This window comes from Phyllostomus hastatus, unplaced genomic scaffold (assembly GCF_019186645.2).
Source record: "Phyllostomus hastatus isolate PE091 unplaced genomic scaffold, TTU_PhHast_1.1 phas_scaffold_1674, whole genome shotgun sequence".
In the NCBI taxonomy this organism is placed as follows: Eukaryota; Metazoa; Chordata; class Mammalia; order Chiroptera; family Phyllostomidae; genus Phyllostomus; species Phyllostomus hastatus.
In genome coordinates, this window is record NW_025334011.1 from 24229374 (window position 1) to 24248509 (window position 19136).

The following is a 19136-nucleotide window of genomic DNA, read 5'->3' on the forward strand; positions in this document are numbered from 1 at the left end:
CAATAGGAAAACAACCCATTAAAATCAGGCAAAAGATCTGAATAGACACCTCATCAAAGGGGATATACAGATGGTGAACGTGCATTTGAAAAGACGCTTAGTATCACATGTCATTAGAGAACTGGAAATTAAAACAACAGTGAGATACCACTACACACCTATCAGAATGGCCAAAACCCAAAACACTGACAACACCAAATGCCGACGCAGGTGTAGAGCAACAGGAACTCTCACTCATTACTGGTGAGAATACAGAATGGTACGGCTACTTTGGAAGACAGTTTGGCAGTTCCTTATAAAATGAAGCACTCACACCACATGATCCAGCAACTGCATGCCTTAATATTTACCAACACGAGTTGAAAACATGTCCACACAGAAACCTGCACATGACTGTTTAGTTTTATTCATAATTACAGAAACTTGGAAGCAGCCAAGAGGTCTTTCAACAGGTCAATGGCTAAACAAACTGTTACGTCCAGACCAATGCTGACAGCACCAAATGCTGGTGAGCATGTGGCGCATTAGACACTCTCATTCATTGCCGGTTGAAATGGAAAACAGCACAGCCACTTTGGAAGACATCCTGGCAGTTTCTTAACAAGCTAAGCATAGGTCTACCATATGAACCCATAATTGCTCTCCTACGTAGTTACCCACAGAAGTTGAGAAAACATGTCCACACTAAAACCTACAATTGCCCAAAACTGGAAGCAGCTAAGACACCCTTCAATAAGTGAACAGATAAACAGACACTGGTGCATCATACAATGGAATAATTTTCAGCAATAAGAAGAAATGAACTATCAAGCCACAGAACAACACAGAGGAACTGTATATTATTAAGTGAAAGAAGCCAGTCTGTGTGATTCTAAGTTTATGACATTTTGTAAAAGGCAAAATTACAGAGCCAGTAGAAAGACCAGTAGTTGGCAGGGAATGGGTGAGCTGAAGGATGAGTAGGTGGAGCAGAAGACAAGTTTACGGCAACAAAACTGTTGTTTCTGATACTGTATGTGGACCCATGACTTAGGCATCTGGCAAAACCCACAGAATGTACAACACAGAGTGAACCCTCAACTATTTAGCTAATACTGTACCAACATGGGTTCATCGACTGTAACAAGTGTACCAACTGCCGTTAACAGGAACACCGAGGGCAGAGGGGAGAGGGAGTGTGTGTGAACTCCCTGGACTTCCTGCTCAACTTTTCTATAAACCCAACTCTGCTCTAAAAACCTAAAGTTGATTAAACAAAGATGATAATTGCAAAACTACGTTGAGCAATGATAACATGAGTATAGCATGAGTTCTGGCATCATACTAACCTAGATTTAAAATCTGGCTGTTAATAACTAGCTGTGTCATATTGAACAAGTCACATCACCTCTAAAATGTGGATAAGATAGAAATAGGCTACTTCATTACCTGCATCACTTAACATCTCTGTTTGTCTGTTATTCTCTCCCTCCAAATGTGCACACACACACACAGGTTATATGATGGTGTTTAATAAATGGTAGGTACGATGGAGACATTGGGCTAGCCATTGATGGGGATACACAGTATTTTACCCTTTAGCAATAGAAACAGAAAGCGTTCCTGTTAAACAAGCAAAATGCATTCTCGTTTTCCATCTCTTGCCTCTAGGAGCCAGAGAAAGGTGAGACCTAACACTGGGATAGTGTGGGGCCTCAGGGACTTCTAGAACAGGCTGTCACGGTCTGCCCATAGCAGAGGAAGTCACACATGGATGGAAAACACCTTGAGCTGGGACTCCACAAACCTGTAGGAAGGGAGGGGGGACTGAAAGGCAAGCCAACAGAATAGCTCTTACTTTGGCCTCCGATTCCAAAACATAAGTTGGATTGCTATATTAGGTAAAACTTTTTTTAATGTTCCAGATACATTTACTTAAAAAAATATTGCCTTTGCTTGTGATACTGTAGTGCACCGGGCAGAAAGGGGAGCAGGGAATGGGGCCATCGTAGCCCCTGGCCTTCCTTCGAAGGAACCTGGTTGTCTCTCTCTCTCTGTTACTACTATGGCCGGTATGCAGAGCCATTGGTTAAACACCAAATTGTGACTGTTGCTGCCTTGTAGTTCAAAAACACCTACAAGCACTGCCTCCCTATCACAGAGACTGGGGGATGGTGCATTTTCTCATTCTGTAAAGAAGGAAAAAGTCAGATAATTGTTCCCTGGGGGTATGAACATGACCTGGGCCTGCCACAGTCAGTCACTCACTGGTTTCTCACCGCCAGCCCCTGGTTCCAGAAGTGAGAAAATGTTTGACCTGTCATTGTGAAAGAGCAGCAAGTCCAAGAAATCTTTGGATTCTTGGAGTACTGTGACAGCACTGATTTATTTTCTTAGAAGTACGTGTTTCTAAATAGATATTGTCTTCCAAATGTTCTAAATGCCAAAAAAAAAGACATTTGGTCTTAATTTATAATTGTGTCCTCCTAGGGTTGAGAGACAGTAACTGTCTTGAATTCAATTGGTACAATGCGGCCTTGTAGAACATTTTGCACTAAGTGCCAATAGTTTTTCTGTGAAGTGATACCACTTAAGAGCCACAGTATATATTGTTGTTTAGGCTGCTATTGTTAAATCTCGATTTGCTGTTTATTAGTGGATTGTGAAATCAATTTAATGGGTCTTAATAAGCAATTTTTTAAATGAAATTAATATAATAGAAAATATGGAAGTGAGTGAATTACACATAAGGGTAGAGGCTGTTCATTGAAACTTTTGTTTCAATTGTGTGTGTGTGCATTCTGGGCTGCAATGTCAAATGTATTTCTCACTATGGACCACAAACAAAAAAGTCATTGAAAACCACGGCAGGAGGCTATGTGAGCTATTTCGGTTGTTTGAAAATTTATTTGTTAAATCCTCTTTCTGAATATATCCAATTCAAGTCTAAAGTTTTAAAATAGTTATTGGTAACGATGTTTTTCATTGACCTTCTGATAAAGCAAGTGTTTAATACATATAACCCAGCCTGTTACTGTATATATTCTCTTAGGATGGCACCTAGCCTATCACACAACTGTATGTATGCATGTGTACATACACATATGAAGAAAAAGTGATCAGGTTTTCACTAAAAACTATATTCTCTGTCTGTTTGGGTCACATTGGTGGTTTGGATGAGATCTAAGATTACATGGAGGCATTTTATAAAAGTAGGATATATGTGCTAAATTTTACTTTTTTAACATGTCTAATGTTTAAGCAGTTTTCTTTAAATCTCTGTATAGCCTTAACACAGGTTTAATTTGTGTCTCTTCTTTATGTCTAAATCCACTCTGATAATAATACCATGTAAAGCTCAATTATTCATCCTTCACATGCTGTTTGCTCTAGAAACATTATAAACATGTTCCTGAAAAGCACAGCATAAATAATGATTATGAGAGGGTGAGGGAACCCACCAATGAGAATATTCAATACGAAAAACCCGAATTCAAGTTTTCTGCAGCCAAATGGTGTTAATGTGTTGAAGAGACTGTATACCATAGTTGATATCTAGTCAACTGAATTCTTTCATGGTGGGCCAGAACTAATATGGCTTATCAATTATATTACAGATCAATTTAACTTATAATCTCTTAGTTTTCTAGATTTCCTACTTATTTGAATCATAATGATCTCTCCTGTATGAGAAACCACACTTGGGCTAAATCTAGCACCAAAACGTAGTTACCCAGAGCTGTTTTCTTCCAAATAAATATTTTCTAAAATGCTCTCAAGTTGCCTAAGCTGCTAGGAATCTCTTTAAATGTCTTTCCCTTTAGCCATTCAGATGCTAGAAACAGTCCAATGGCTTAAGCTGTAATTCTGTGAATTTCTGAAATAGTGTAAATACTATAAGTTTCAAAAGCCATTAGAAAAAAAACAGATTTGCTTGCTTGGGCTCAAGATGAAAAATACCATCTCCATTTGTTGTTAAGTTTATCCAGAAATCCCTAACAGAGTTTACATTGAAAGGATTTGTAGCTCTGGCTATTTTAAGATAACTAAACTGAAGTTAATTTCACCAGCTTTGTTTACATTTTCAAAACAGTCACAGGCCTGACAATATCAACCACAACCAGCATGCCCACAACTGTTTGGTCTGAACTCTTGGAATCCACATATATACCTGGAGACTATTTTAGATTTAAAAAATGGGGGCTGGGCCTGGCCAGGTGGCTCAGTTGGTCGGGCATCGTCCCACACACCAAAAGTTTATGGGTTCGCTTTCCAATCAGGGCACATACCTAAGTTGCAGGTTCTATCTCCCGTTAGGGTGCTTACAGGAGGCAACTGATTGATGTTTTTCTCTCATATTGATGTTTCTTTCTCTCTCTTCCTCTCCCTCCCTCCCTTCCTCTCTCTCTAAAATCAATAAAAACATATCCTCAGGTAAGGATTAAAAAACTTGTGGGGGGACATTCTCAACAATTTACTTATTTGATCACATTAATTAATGCCACAGTCATTCTTCCCTTTGATGCTGAGCCCTTGGAGCACCTGTGGGGACCTCTCTTTGGTTGTACAATGGACAGAAAAGATGACATGGGCTGTGGAAGAGTGCTCACTGCATAAGCTCATTCACAATAGTGCCTCATCATCTCTCAGCTGGAGGAAGGAAAGTCTAGTTCAATCACATGAAACGCGAGAGTCCTAACTTCTGAATCATGAACAACCAACTATCTGTGACGCTCTTACTCCTAATCCAAGTCCCTGCACAGCATCCACTCCGGTCCAGGGTTTAAAAGGAAAGGTATGAGATGAACGATGAAAGAGTGGGGCAAAGGTTAAGTTTACAGTTTTGAGTACAGGGAACAGAGTTTGCTTTATTTTCCATGTATACAACTGTAAACCTACTTTTGCCCAGCCCTGAATATATGGTATGAATTTGGGTAAAAAATGGGAATTAAATCTTAAATTTAGTACTAAACTCTGCTAAGTGACAAATGCTCACTGATGCTTCCTTAATAACTGATAAATTCTAGAAAAGCTAGAAGGGCTTTGTAATTTTTTTTAAGTTGTAGGAATTATAGACTCTGTAAAATTATTTATGAATGATAACCAATGACTCAGTAAAATGTAGAAGATTAGTATGACCATTTTCAATATAATGAAACAAACTGAATTTGCATATATGCCATGGCCTTAAGAACCATTTACAATTGAATTGTCTAAAATCACCAGTCAGTTATTTTTAGCACAATTAAATACAACTTTAAAGTTCTTTGGTGATATGACTTTGAAATTATGACTTTATATTTTTATAAAGTAGAAGACCTTGCTTATAAAAATAATGGAAATTATTAAAATGTGCACTTAATAAATAGAAGTGTAGGTTTTTTAATCAATAGCCAATATAGAGTAAAACATTTAAAACATAGATTTTATTCTTCTACCACAACCTTTATTTAATGTTACTGGAATCTATATGTATGTGTACACCTTATATCTATGCACATAGATGTACACAGACTACATCTATATGTTTATGTATACGTATATATAGGTATATATAGGTAGATAGATAAAACTATGTGTGTGTATATAATGGAATCTAAAAACCTTTCATTCATAGAAAGTAGGCTGGTGGTTACCAGGGGTGGAGAAGTGGGGGAATGGGGAGAAGCTGGCCACGGATACTAAGTAACAGTTGTGTAGGGTGAGTAAGTCAAGGGATCTGATGGGCAGCATGAGGCTGTAGTCAATGCTACTGTGTTGTATCCTGGAAATTTGCTGAGAGAGCAGATCCTTGGTGCTCTCTTACCCCACCCCCCACACAGATCACATCGTGGGGTGGATACAGATGGATCACGTTGGTCAATGTTGGTTAGCTTGAACACAGTGGTCATTTTGGTGTGTATATTTATACCAAAACTTCATGTTTTACACCCTAAACATATATAATTTTATTTGAAAAAATAAAACTAAAAGAAGTTATTGGGTTTCTTCAGTGACCATTATACTAATTTATCCCATTTCCCATCTTTTAAAAGTGAGAGTCATGCCATCATTTTACTCACTTATTTGATCAAAAATTCCTGATGTAGATTATAAAACCTTGAAGACTGAAATTATATTTTATAGGGCTTAACAAGTTCTCTGTAGATAGTGAAAAAAAAAAAGTTGGGTAAATTAGCAGAAGGTCCAGCAACTAATTAAGCTATTTCCCTACTTAGTGTGTGACCTGCACTTCACTGAACTTCCAGCCTCAGTTTCCTCGTGAGTGAATTTTAGATCGTTTCACTGGACTGTAGTACAGATGGTCTGCTGTTGTTAGACATGTTACCCTGGAAGGCACAGAGAGGAAAAAACTGTCTGCTAATCATACGTGATAAAAATTGTGTAGCTTAGTAGCAGTATTAGTTTCCACAACAGTTTTGGGGAAGAGTTTTCTGCATTTGAAACTGCTAACAAACTGAGGAGACCAAATGTATAGATAATGTCCAGGAAAACTTTGAGATAAGGATTCCTGTTTGCTATAAACCTTCTGTGGCCTCGGATCTCTGCTGGAAATCTGGTCAGGAAAGAGAACGGCAAAGCACCTCTCAAAACGAGGCCACATGTGTCTGCACGGAGCCATCGCAGGGCCTCAGAAATCATGGACACACGTGACTTGCTGCCCTTCTTGTCTTGTTCTGCCAAGGTCTCTGGGGCACTGCAGGTTCATGTCTCTGCCCAACAGGTTGTTCCCGACCTTCCCTGAGGATGAGAGCCATCCCGGGAGCTGAGGCCACTGGCTCTCACTGCTCCTAGTGGCTTTCCGACGCCCATCCTGGGATCCAGTAGAAACCCAGAAACACCAGCTGCCACGCGTTTCCTATTTGTGTCTGTTTGAAAGCCGACAATATCAAATGATTATTCCAGAAATACAGGTGCCGCAGAGATGACGGCAGATTATGTCTTCCTTATTGTAAGCTCAGACTTCACCTGGGTTGTCCGTCTCTGTTTCAGATGAAGGGCTCTCAGGGGCTTTTACAGCACACTCCCTTACAACAGGACCCTGCATTTACATAGCAAGTGAATAATTAAAAATAGTCAATTATGGACACACCAAGAATTGAGGGGCACTTCACTTTTTTTAAAATAGCAGTATAAAGGTAGTGGATGTACTGGTCGGTGCAGTATGAAGCACTCATGCTGAGTTCATCTGTGTCCCACCAAGTGCTGTGCAACTCCCGGGGAGAAGCCCTTGTGCTTGTGGAGTCACCCTCTGTTCAGAGAGATGTGTCTGCACCACACCCTAAAGGCCACGGTGGGACCTTGTGCTTTCCTTGAAGAATGGACAATACTCCATGTTTTAGACTCAAGTTCTTCTTCAGCCATTTGCTTTCTAAATTACAAAAAGGCTCTGATAACAAATACAGTTTATACAGGTTGGAAATTGTGAATGGTCATCCTAATTGTCACTTTCTTTTCACAACTCAGACAGCTGAAGGTTGAAGCAATTTAATTTTAAATCACTGCTTCCATTCCAACAGACCTTTGAAGTCTATCCAGAGTGCAGCCACTTCTACTCCCGCCCCCGCTGTTGCTCTGCCCCACGCCTCTGTGCTGCCTCGCCTGGCTTCTGGCCATGAGCTGCCAGGAGGCCTCCAGCCCCCGAGACCCAACAGACGGAGCATGCCTGCTAAGACTGAAGTTGGGGCAAGCCCCTGCCTCACTCAGCACCATCAGTGGCTCATGAGATGAGGTGTCCTTCTTGGAAACAGACCCGTTCTGCTCGCGGCAGAGCCAGGGAGGTGCTGTGTAAAGGAGTGGAGAGTAAATGCCCTGCTCACAGACCTTCACGCCCGGCCCCTCCCCCCTCATCTTTGAGGTCCTGCCTCCGGGAATTTGAACACTCTTCCCCCCTAATCATAGTGCTTGTCCCCTTACCCCCTTCAGGTCTTTCCTCAGCTGTAACTTTAACACCCAGGCCTTCCCTATCCACCTGATTTAAAATCACATCCCCCCCCCCAATATTCCCTATGCCCTTGTTTTTCTTTTTATAAGTGTGATTAATAGACTTTATTTTTAGAGCAGTTTTAGGTGCAAACAAAATTAAGTAGAACACACAGAGAGTTTCCACATACCCCTTGCCACCCTGCAGGCATGGCCACCCCTTTGTCAACATCCCCACCAAAAAGGGACACGTGTCACAATCAATGAACCTGCACTGATGCATCGTAAGTACCCAAGTCCACAGTGTGCAACAGGGCTCGCTCTTGGTGTTGGGCATTCTATGCATCCTGACCGATGTACAATGACACAGATCCACTTGTGTAGTTATCACACAGAACAGTTTCACTGCCCTAAAAACCCTCTGTGCTCTGCTGTTCATCCCTGCTTTCCCGCTAGTTCCTGGTGACCACCAACCCTGTTACCATCTCACAGTTTTGCCTTTTCCGGATTGTCATACAGTTGGAGCCATACACGATGTAGACTTTCAGAGTGACCTCGTTCACTTAACAATGGGCATTTAAGTTCCCTCCATGTCTTTTCATGACTTGACAGCTCATTTCTTTTCAGCATTAAGTAATATCCCATTGTCTGGGTGTAACAGTTTATCTACACATTCGCCTACGGAAGGACATTTCGGTTGCTTTTAGCCCTTCTACTGATTTTCTGCATAGTGTTCATCGTGATCTAACACACACTTACTTGACTTGTTTATTTTTTGCCATTAGCTTCCACACCCCCCAACTCAAGTATAAACTTGATGAGGGTAGAGGTTTTGATTTTGTTCTCTGATACATCCCAGCAGCTAGAACAGTGCTAGTGTGTGGTAGATGCTCAAGAAATATATGTTCAATGACAAAATAATGAAAAGATATTTTCCAAAAGGTACAAAAATTACCAAATGCATCTCCAGTCCTAAGCCACCACATAATGTCTAAAGAACATTTCTAGCTACACAAAGGTCACAGCTAATGTGTGTCAATGATGAATCTAAAGAGCTTAGGCCAGATCCTGGAGCACAGTCGTATTCTTCAAATATCTGCCTTCTGCAAAAATGCAAGCTCCATTCACCACTTATTCTGAGCACTGAGAACAATGCCTGGCACATAGTAGGCGCTCCAACAAGATTAATTGGATAGGTAATCATGATGTTCATCTCAACTTATTGATTTTCTTACTTGATCATTTGTCTTATCTGGCAAGTGCTTTTAGTGAACCAAAGAGATACTTAATAATTATTTTTGAAGTAATAACTTAAACATTATTTATCATGTTGTTTGGCTCAAGCTCAGCTTTAATTTACTGCCATAATCTGAAAAATAACATGATTATTTCATCTCCTCCATGGTGTTACTAGTCTGTCAGTTAAAGCAATGTCAAGAGAAAAAACTATTTTTAAAAAAGAGAGAAAAATATTTTTATGTAAAAATATAACTTGCTGAAGTTATAGCTTGAATGTATAACTTGCTAAAGGGTGGAAAGAGACAGATGAGCAAACTCTTTAAAGGCTATGGATTTTGAATGGTCAAGGACTAGTGAATTCATAAAAATTAAAGATAAAACTAAGTAAAATAGTTCTTTCCTAGAAGTAGCAGATGTGGAAAATCTCAAGCATAAACTAGGATGACAAAGAATTCTTTAGGAGATACATCCTCTTGCCCTGAACCAAAAAAAAAAAAAGTTAAAACAAGAGAGCCTCTATCTTGTCAAGGAGATATGGAAGGATGTATTTCATGAAGGGGAAAAATATAACATTTTTGTGGATGAGTATAATACATGGTGAGTGAGGAAGTTCTTATTGACTTACCCATCACTGTTAACATCTGATATTGCAACTGTATATCCAAAGTAAGATGCCATCTGCAAAGGAAAACCATGAGATGACATACTTTACATTCAGAAAGCATTTTTATAGTCATGTCTCAATCCCTGAAAGATTAATTTCATTGCAGCACATTTCTGCATTTAATTTCACAGACTGTTGGACGTGGGCAGTCTTGGAGTCATTTAGTCTAACCCCTGACCCAATGCATCATTTTCCCCCAACACCCCTGATAGCCACTTGGACACCCTTTGAAAATGTTCAACCATCAGCCCATTCAATTTATGGACTCAATTATTAGAATATTCTTTACTAAAATTGGCCCTTCTGTAACTTCTAGTCCTTAATCCTACCGAGTTTTGCAGTCTTGAGCCTCACAGAATAAATTGAATTCCACTGCTATATGGGATCTCCTATGGAAATATTTTTAGCTGGTGAACCATCCTGGCCCCTTTTTCTTAGAGACACGGCATGGGATACCAAACGGAAGCTGGTACCCCATGACCCCATGGGCACACCAACACTCTTCTCGAGTAGTATTTACACTCTGCTTTGGGCTTTTCATATCAATGAAGAATAACAAAGGCTTTAATTTGGGGGGAACTGCATCTCAGTATCAATTCATATTGTACTTATTGTCAAGTAAGGCTCCTAAGTCTTTTCTGAGTGTAACTAGTGTGCCATAATCTCCCCCCATTCTAGCTCATAGGTTTCCCTTTTCAACCTATGCTTTCAAGATTTATAGTCTTTTCAGATTTGGCCCATAGTTTCAGCTTGTCAGGATATTTTTATTGCCATATTCTGCCATCCAGTGCTTTTGCTGACTCAGTAGCACATCGCCTACTAACTCAGTCAGCGTGCAGCCCACTCAGAGCGTGCTCCACAGAAGGCAAAGATGCTGGTGTGTGTCGTTCACTCTTCTACCTGCACCGCCTGACCAGGGTTCCTCTAACTCAAAGTAGATGCCAGGTGCCAGGTACTTTCTGGCAAGGGAACGAATACAGGACTGAACAAGTGTCACAAGAGTTAGATTCTCCCCCCTCTTTTCTCTATTCCAAATGTTTACAGTAACACTTTAATTCCTGGCTGGTGTTGTGTGCCCTTCACCCAGAGGAATATCATCATTTAAGCAGTAAGTTCTCAGCTTCAGGATTGCAAAACTAGGTGATGTTAAGGATGAGAAGTTTTAGAAAAGCCAAATTTAACAGTGTTTAAGGAACTTCTAATGTAAAACAAATGTAAACTGTAAAACAAATCTGGGCAAAGGAGAAACTCTGCCAGATTTTCATTAAGCCATTAATGATCACCACTTGGGAAGAGATGTTCAAAATTCATAAACCCAGCCAACTGCACTATCATCCCAGCCTTATTTCTCCATATGTGCCTCATGGGTGTCATGACAAACTTGTTAAATGCTTTGTTGAAAACTGCAGAGTAATGGATAGACTGAAGCCCCAATCTGGGGGGGAGGGGGATGTCACAAATGCTCTGTGTTCGTTGAAAAACTCTATTAATCGTAACTGCATGACAAATATATTATTCCAATTCTCTAGCTAAGAGTTGAGCATTTCAGCATTTTATACCATAATGCAGAAGGCCAAGATGTGACTTGGCCAAATTCAATTGTGAGTCTTGCTAGACACTTAGTTACCTGGGTTGGTAGAGTTGGGAGGAAGCATTGGATGCCCAGAGAAACTAGTAGTGTGACTCATGACGGGCTGCCTCAGATGGCAGCACCAAATTCATTCACTGTTTTAAAGACATATGGCAGCTTTCAACAGGTCCCAAGACCCAGGAAAAGGCAGGATGTTGGTTGAAGTGCGACTATGGGGCATGTAACATCAGGAGAATGACAGCAGCCTGTTTTCAGGCAATTGGCCCATGCTTACCAAGCCCTCAGCCAGTGAGTGGTAAGGAGCGCTTGCCCCCTGTGAGGAAGGGAGCAGAGCCCAGGATCACTGGCTCTGCCCAGTACAGGGGGACATCTGAGAAGCCCGTGTCCTCTCAGATGGAAGGTGGGTGCCCAGAACTCACAACCAGGCACTACATGCAAGGCTGCCATAGAACAGGGTTGCTCTCAAATCCCAGCAGCATTTTGGCTTTTAAGGATCATACTCTGTCTTTATATAATTTATCGCAATCTGAAATTATCATGGACATTTACCTGTTTGTTAATTAACTGCTGCCCCCCACCCCAGCCACCTGCCTCCCCCACACTGCTGCACAAGAACTGGGTTCTCATCTGTCGGATGTGTGGCTATATTTCCAGTGCCTAGGGAAGCTTCCAGATCATAGTAGGTGCTCAGTAAATATTTATCTTATAAAAGAATAAATGGTATAAAAATTACTACATGCTATTAGTACCAGGTGACATTATTTGATATTAAAATGTCCTCACCTGTTCACCAGTGAAATTCTGAATAGAAGTCATATCTGTAGAGTTAATGATTGAAACCTGCAATCATAGAAATTAGATAGGTTACATCATTCAAAATAGAATTAAAGAAAAAAATTTAATTATAACTTAAATCATTTTTAAATTTTGGAGAAGAGTGATAAATGATTAGCTTTATGTAAAATACAAGTTTAGCCCATAAGAATGATCTTTAAAAAATCCCACTGAACTTTTTGTTTATGGTTAACTCTAGGGGTCCTTTCAGACAAAATGCATATTACTACTCTGAAGTGGAGAAATAAGATTTGAATTTAAGAACACTGAATTCAAATTTTGCTTCCTTTGAATATTTCTTGAGAGCAATTGATCTGATGGTTGGTGAATTGATCTAATTAGGACTTTTGTATAGATTCATGCTATTATGAGAAATTGGAGATTATGCCTCTTTGCAAAAAATGAAATTTTAAGACCATATTCATGTAGCAAAATTATTCCTTGTAATTTTATTCAGCCCACCCCAAATCTACAAATATTACAAGTTTAGTGGACTTTTTTAAAATAAACATTATTTTAGATATTTTCATTTAAAAAGTCTTTATTTTTATAAGGTCTATTTATTTCCTTTTCTTAATTTTGTAGTAACTAGTTATAATGGATCTGACTAGCATTCCCCAAAAATTCATGCTGCTATTTGGAAGTAGACTCTTTGTAGATGAAGTAAATTAAGGATCTCAAGATAAAATCCTCCTGGATTTGGGGCAGGCCCTATAGCTAATGACTAGTGTCCTTATATGAAAAGGAGTGGGCACACATAGATACGGATGGGAGAAAACCATGTGAAGACTGACACAGAGATGGGAGTTAAGTCACTGCTTGCCAAGGAGAGGCGGGAGCCACCTGAAGCTCAGGAGACAAGAAGAATTCTCCCCTAGATGCACAGGAGGAAGTGTGGCCCTGCAGACACCTTAATTTCAGGCCCCTTGAGAGAGTAAATTTATGCTGTTTTAAGCTACCCCATTTATGGTCATTTGTGATGGCAGCCCTAAGAAAACTCATGCACTAGTGAAATAACAATTGACTTTATTATTGCTGCTACATAATGCATTAAAATGTTGATTATATCAACAGTGGGGTCCTCTACAACTATCTCTAGATTACACACAAGGATCAGGCAGGCTCCATGGGTGTGTGACCTGCATGGTCACACAGGGACCCAAGGTCAGATGGGCCCCACCCTTGCTTTCATGCCCAGCTACCATGTCCTGAAATTCTTAATAATTTTGAACAAGCCGCCCTGCGTTCCCTCACCCTGGGTCCCACCAGTTATGCAGCCGATTCTGCACATAGATCAGAACAAAAGATCTGGCCTCCTTTTTACAAACAAAACAAGCACGGATCAGAGGGGCTTGCTATTGAAGGGCATTTTAAAAGATTTAAAAGTTGTATACACAAGAAAATATTCTGTAATGTATCCTTACTACTCACATATCCAAAATTCTGTGCTCCTCTTGGAACTCCAGCAACCAGTTCTGGTGATAAAAAAAAAAAATTGTCATTTAGAAGGTGAATTTTATATATAATTTCTTTTTATAGCTACACAACAACTCAGTTAAAGACAGTATTTCTTAAATAAATACATCGTGCAGAGAGCAGGATGTTTGCAGTCATGGTTTTGCATGTACTGGATTTTGCTTCTGCTGCAGACAACAGAAAACAGAAGACCTGATGTTCCACTTTGAGAGTAACCAGTCTCTGCCACTGTCTCCATGTGTCTCTGCCCCTAGACCATAAGCCTGGCTTCTCAGCTCTGCGTGTGAGTTGTAGGTTAAGCCTCTTTCCCTGATCTTTCCAGCTTTCGCTGTGGTGATATCTTTTGTACTAGTATAAAAACTTAACAGTTCCTGTCACACTAAAATGTTAAAACAATTTTGGTTATCTAAGAAAAGGCCATATATCATAGATAATATGAGTCTGCCCCCTGAAACTGTTTGTTGGCAGAAGAAGTAGGCGGCAACGTGGCAGCCAAGAAAGGAAGCTTCAATGACAGAGATACAGAACAGGACTATGGAAAGGGGGCAGGTGTTCCAAGGCACAGAGAGAGCTGGCTCTACATTCACAAAGGAGTGTTTTGGGCCCTTTGCACTGTCGTACACTTGGGATGAGCCATTGAACCTTTTTTTTTTCCAGTGACCTGCAATGTGTGGGAGGTGGAATCTCTGATTATCAAAGATCTTTCCAGCTGTCATTTCTATAAATCAAACTATTATCTGACTCAGGGATGTTAAAATTTTAGTTTAATTTCAAAAAGAGGGGCCTGGAATATAGTCCCTTTCCATTTAAATTTTCCTTCCCCCACTCCTGCCCCTAAAAGTAGAGCACAAATTCCAGCATTAACACTACTTGCTGTGCTCAACATTAGCAAAGATGGATGGCCACACTGGTAGCATTAATAGTCAGAGGAGATTCGTTTGGGACTAGATGTTGGACTTTCCAGTAGTAAATTAATTCATTCAATCAACAAATATTTACAGACATACATACAGGATACACAGTGAAATACAAAATTCCCTGCTCTCATGGAACTAATACTCCAGTTGGAAGAGTTGGTCACTTAAAAAACCAGAGCCAGTGAAATGGTATGTTTGAAGCAGGTAACTATGGTGGAGGAAACAAAGCAGTCCAACGGTACAGAGAGTGCTGGAGCTGGAATGTGATGTATTAGGGTAGCCAGGGGATGACTTGCAGAGAAGGTGACACGTGAGCAAAGACTGAAGAAAGTGGGGAAGTGAATACCATGGAGCTCTGGGAGAAGTATGTTCTAGTCAGAGGGAGCAAGTGCAAAGGTGTCTGGAGTATTCAAAGGAACAAGGAGGCCAGTGGCTGCAGCAGAGGGAGTGAGGGGTAAAGGGGTTGGAGATGAGTTCAAAGCAAATAGTGACTTCATGATTAGAGTTTTTGGGTCATAGTGAAGACCTGGATTTTAGCCTGAATGAGCTGGAACTCCACTGTGAGCAAAGAAGTTACACAATCTAATTTCTGTTTCTAAATGGCCACTTTGGCTGCTGGGTTCAAGGACTACAGGAGGGTGGGGAGGAACACAAGGAGGCCAGCCAGGAAGCTATTGCAGTAATGTCAGTGGGGCCTGGATATTATGAAGAATATTCTTGAAGAATAATGTTCTTGAAGAATAAAATGCAGTTCAGAAAAACTAAGCTATCTGGATACATTGCTAGGAAAGCTGTCAGAACTGGTAACATGTTTGGTTTTCAATCGTCTTTACTTGGTAGGAAGTAGATTCTCCCAGCACCTAAAGACAGATCACAGCCAGAAAAAAATGGATTGACTGATTTCAGGATCATGCTGTCGACCAGGAAAGATTAAGGGGGATTATGCCATTTGAGACTTATGGCAACCACTACTTCTCACATCCCACAGACACTTAGCATTTTGTTTTTAAAAAAAAATCAACCATCATCACACTCAGTAACTTTGGAGTCTATAACCTCATATGGCCACAACATTAAGATGTTATCAAATGAAATGTTGATTACAAGTATTCATAACTGTTTAAAAACAATCAAGACAATAAATTGACTGGAATCTGAGGCAAGTTAAGAGAACTGTCACTCAGCTACCTAAATATTCAGAGAGGGGAGGGAAAATATGAGAGTTTTCTTAGAACCATTTCAGTAACTCCTGAAGATGGTTCAGGAAAAATTTAGACCCTTGCACAGGAAAAATTTAGATCCCTGCCTCTAAACACATGACATGGACATCAACCCCACTAATGAGAAGCAGAAGGGAGGCTAGCATTTGTTGAATGTCTTCTACCCACTAGTCAATGTGGCACATTCTTTATAATAATTCTCTAATTTAACCTCTCAAAAGTAGTCATTCATATCCATTTTTGGCAGGCTGGGAAACTGAGGATGAGAAAGGTTCGGTCACCATACATAATTGGTGAGTAGTGGAACTCCAGAACTGGCAGCGATATTCTTTCCAGCCCATCAAATGACTATCCCAGGATTCAGTGGGACCAGATCACTTTCTTGGGCATTAGCTCACCTCATCTCACTCTGAAATGAGAATGGAGGATCTTAACCTTTTCTGAGTCATGAACACATTTGAAAATTAGATGAAAGTTATGGATCTCACCAGAAAAATTCACATACATACAAAACTGTGTGTATAATTTCTGGGTGTTCAAATTCCATGAGGCCCATCCATGTACCACCTAGAGTTCAAGGATCCAGTATTAAGAATCTCTCATCTTTAGGACATCAAGCTGCTCACTATTTTGCATAAAATGCCCACTTTTTCTGTTTAATTAAGTAAATAGCAAACAGCCTTGGACTTGGAATGGTTTGAGGAATGGATTATGATCTCTGACAATGCCTCTATTTTAGATACTCATAAATAACTTAAAACTTGGATCCATTCTCTGGATATTTCTGAGATCCCATGGAAAATCACTATGACTTTCTATTATGTTTTCCTATGATAAGCTGTCACACATCATCATTAATTTCCTTGGGTCCAAGCTGAATGCTCTTCTGGAGAGCTTTCCAAAAGAGCCCTAACGCCGTGTTTAAAAATCATTTGGCACATTTTGCAGTTTCCTTTGCAAAATCACTAAGTGCCTGTAAGATCTGACTTCATAAAAGTGATAGTTATTCAATTCTATCTCTGATGGCTCCTAACCCAGGGATTCTTTCTTATTATAGCTAACATTTAAATGGTATTTTTATGTATTGGGCATAGCACTGTTCTGTGAATCTTATAGGATTAACTCGTTAATCCTCACAAGAATCTTATGATGTCGATGATACTATCACCACCACCATCCTTATTTTAGGAATAAAGAAGTGGAGGCGCTAACATTTTAGGTGACTAGCTCACAGAGCTAGTAAGTGGCAAAGTCAGAGTTTAAACCCTCGTGGTCTAGCTCCAAAGTCCATGTTTTTTAACCATCACAACAGATTGTCTTTTACTATCTTGAAGAAAAAATGATGTAAAGAGAGGGCCTTTAATAATTAGCTTGTACTCAAAAGAAAAATGTTCTCCTAAAGAAAAAATAAGATACGTGTTTTCAACCTCTACCTAGTAGCAAAACCATTCTTCATGAACTTCTGCTCTGTATGTCTTGTCAAGAGGAAACTATTAAAACAGCTGTGATGATTCCTAAAGATGGCCATATTTAATTTACTCTTAATTTTTTGTGAATTAAAAGACACATTAGTGGAAAGCAGCTGATGTTCATCTGAAACAAGATGGAAAATGACCAATATGGATTGCTGATGGAGTTATTCAATAAATATTACTAGTAAATAAACACTGCCATTTACTGTCATGTGTATGATAGGTGCTGCTATGGATGGAATGCTTCTATCTTCTGAAATTCATACAGTGAAAACTAAGATGGATTCTCTGGAAGGTGACCAGGTCATGAGGGCAGACTCCTCCCAAATGGGATTAGTTCTGTGTTTAGAACTTTACCCTAACTTAATACAATTTTTAATCAGGTATTTTGTGTTTGTTGTTTCATGTCTGTTAGCACCCCTCGATTATAAACTCTGGGATTAAGTTCACCTCTGTGTGCTTAACACTTAACACATAGCCAGGCATGTAGTAGGTGCTCAAAAACATTTGATGAGTGAATAAATGGTAAATGCCTTAGTGGAAGGAAAGATTAGATGGTACAGGAGTTTATTTTTTTAAGATTTTATTTTATTTATTTCTAGGGAGATGGGAAGGGAGGCGAAAGACAGAGTGAAAAACATCAATGTGACAGATGAACATGGATAAGTTACCTCTCATACGCACCCCTTCCAGGAACTGAACCTACAACCCAGACCTGTGCCCTGACCAAGAATTGAACCAGTGACCTTTCCTTTTTTTAATATATTTTATTGATTATGCTATTACAGTTGTCCCATTTCCCCCTTCACTCCCCTCCACCCTATATACCCACTCCCACCCACTTCCCCTCCTTTAGTTCATGTCCATGTGTCATACTTATAAGTTCTTTAGCTTCTACATTTCTCATACTATTCTTACCCTCCCCTGGTCTATTTTCTACCTACAATCTATGCTACTTATTCTCTGTATCTTTCCCCCCTCTCTCCTCCTCCCACTCCCATGTTGCTAACCCTCCATGTGATCTCCACTTCTGTGGTTCTGTTTCTGTTCTAGTTGTTTGCTTAGTTTCTTTTGGTTTTGCTTTAGGTGTGGTTGTTAATAATTATGAGTTTGCTGTCCTTTTACTATACATGTTTTCTTTTTTAATCTTCTTTTCTTAGATAAGTCCCTTTAACATTTCATAAAATAAGGGCTTGGTGATGATGAACTCCTTTAACTTGACCTTATCTGAGAAGCACTTTATCTGTTCTTCCATTCTAAATGAAAGCTTTGCTAGATAGAGTAATCTGGGATATAGGTCCTTGTCTTTCATGACTTGGAATACTTCTTTCCAGGCCCTTCTTGCCTGTAAGGTCTCTTTTGAGAAATCAGCTGACAGTCTGATGGGAACTCCTTTGTAGGTTACTGTCCCCTTATCTCTTGCTGCTTCTAGGATTCTCTCCTTTGTTTTTACCTTGGCTAATGTAATTATGATGTGCCTTGGTGTGTTTCTTCTTGGGTCCAACTTCTTTGGGACTCTCTGAGCTTCCTGGACTTCCTGGAAGTCTATTTCCTTTGCCAGAATGGGGAAGTTCTTCTTTATTATTTGTTCAAATATGTGCTCAATCTGTTGCTCTTCCTCTTCCCCCTTCTGGTACCCTTATAATTCGGATGTTGGAACGTTTAAAGATGTCCTGGAGGTTCCTAAGCTTCTCCTTGTTTTTTTGAATTTTTATTTCTCCATTCTTTCCTGTTTGGTTGTTTCTTTCTTCCTTCTGGTCCACTCTATTGTTTTGAGTCCCAGTTTCCTTCCCATCACTATTGGTTCCCTGTGCATTTTCC

The 19136-nt window shown here is 39.8% G+C and overlaps 1 protein-coding gene across 1 annotated transcript in view; it reads right to left on the reverse strand.

Annotated features, from left to right (window-relative positions):
- The window catches only part of ITGA8 (integrin subunit alpha 8), a 170508-nt gene that overhangs the window by 105516 nt on the left and 45856 nt on the right, over positions 1 to 19136 (reverse strand). The window contains exons 9-11 of the mRNA XM_045857952.1: positions 13662 to 13705; positions 12180 to 12236; positions 9767 to 9819 (exon numbers count right to left, since the gene is read on the reverse strand). Of these exons, the coding sequence (XP_045713908.1) occupies positions 9767 to 9819; positions 12180 to 12236; positions 13662 to 13705 (154 nt within the window). The remainder of the gene's footprint in view (positions 1 to 9766; positions 9820 to 12179; positions 12237 to 13661; positions 13706 to 19136) is intronic.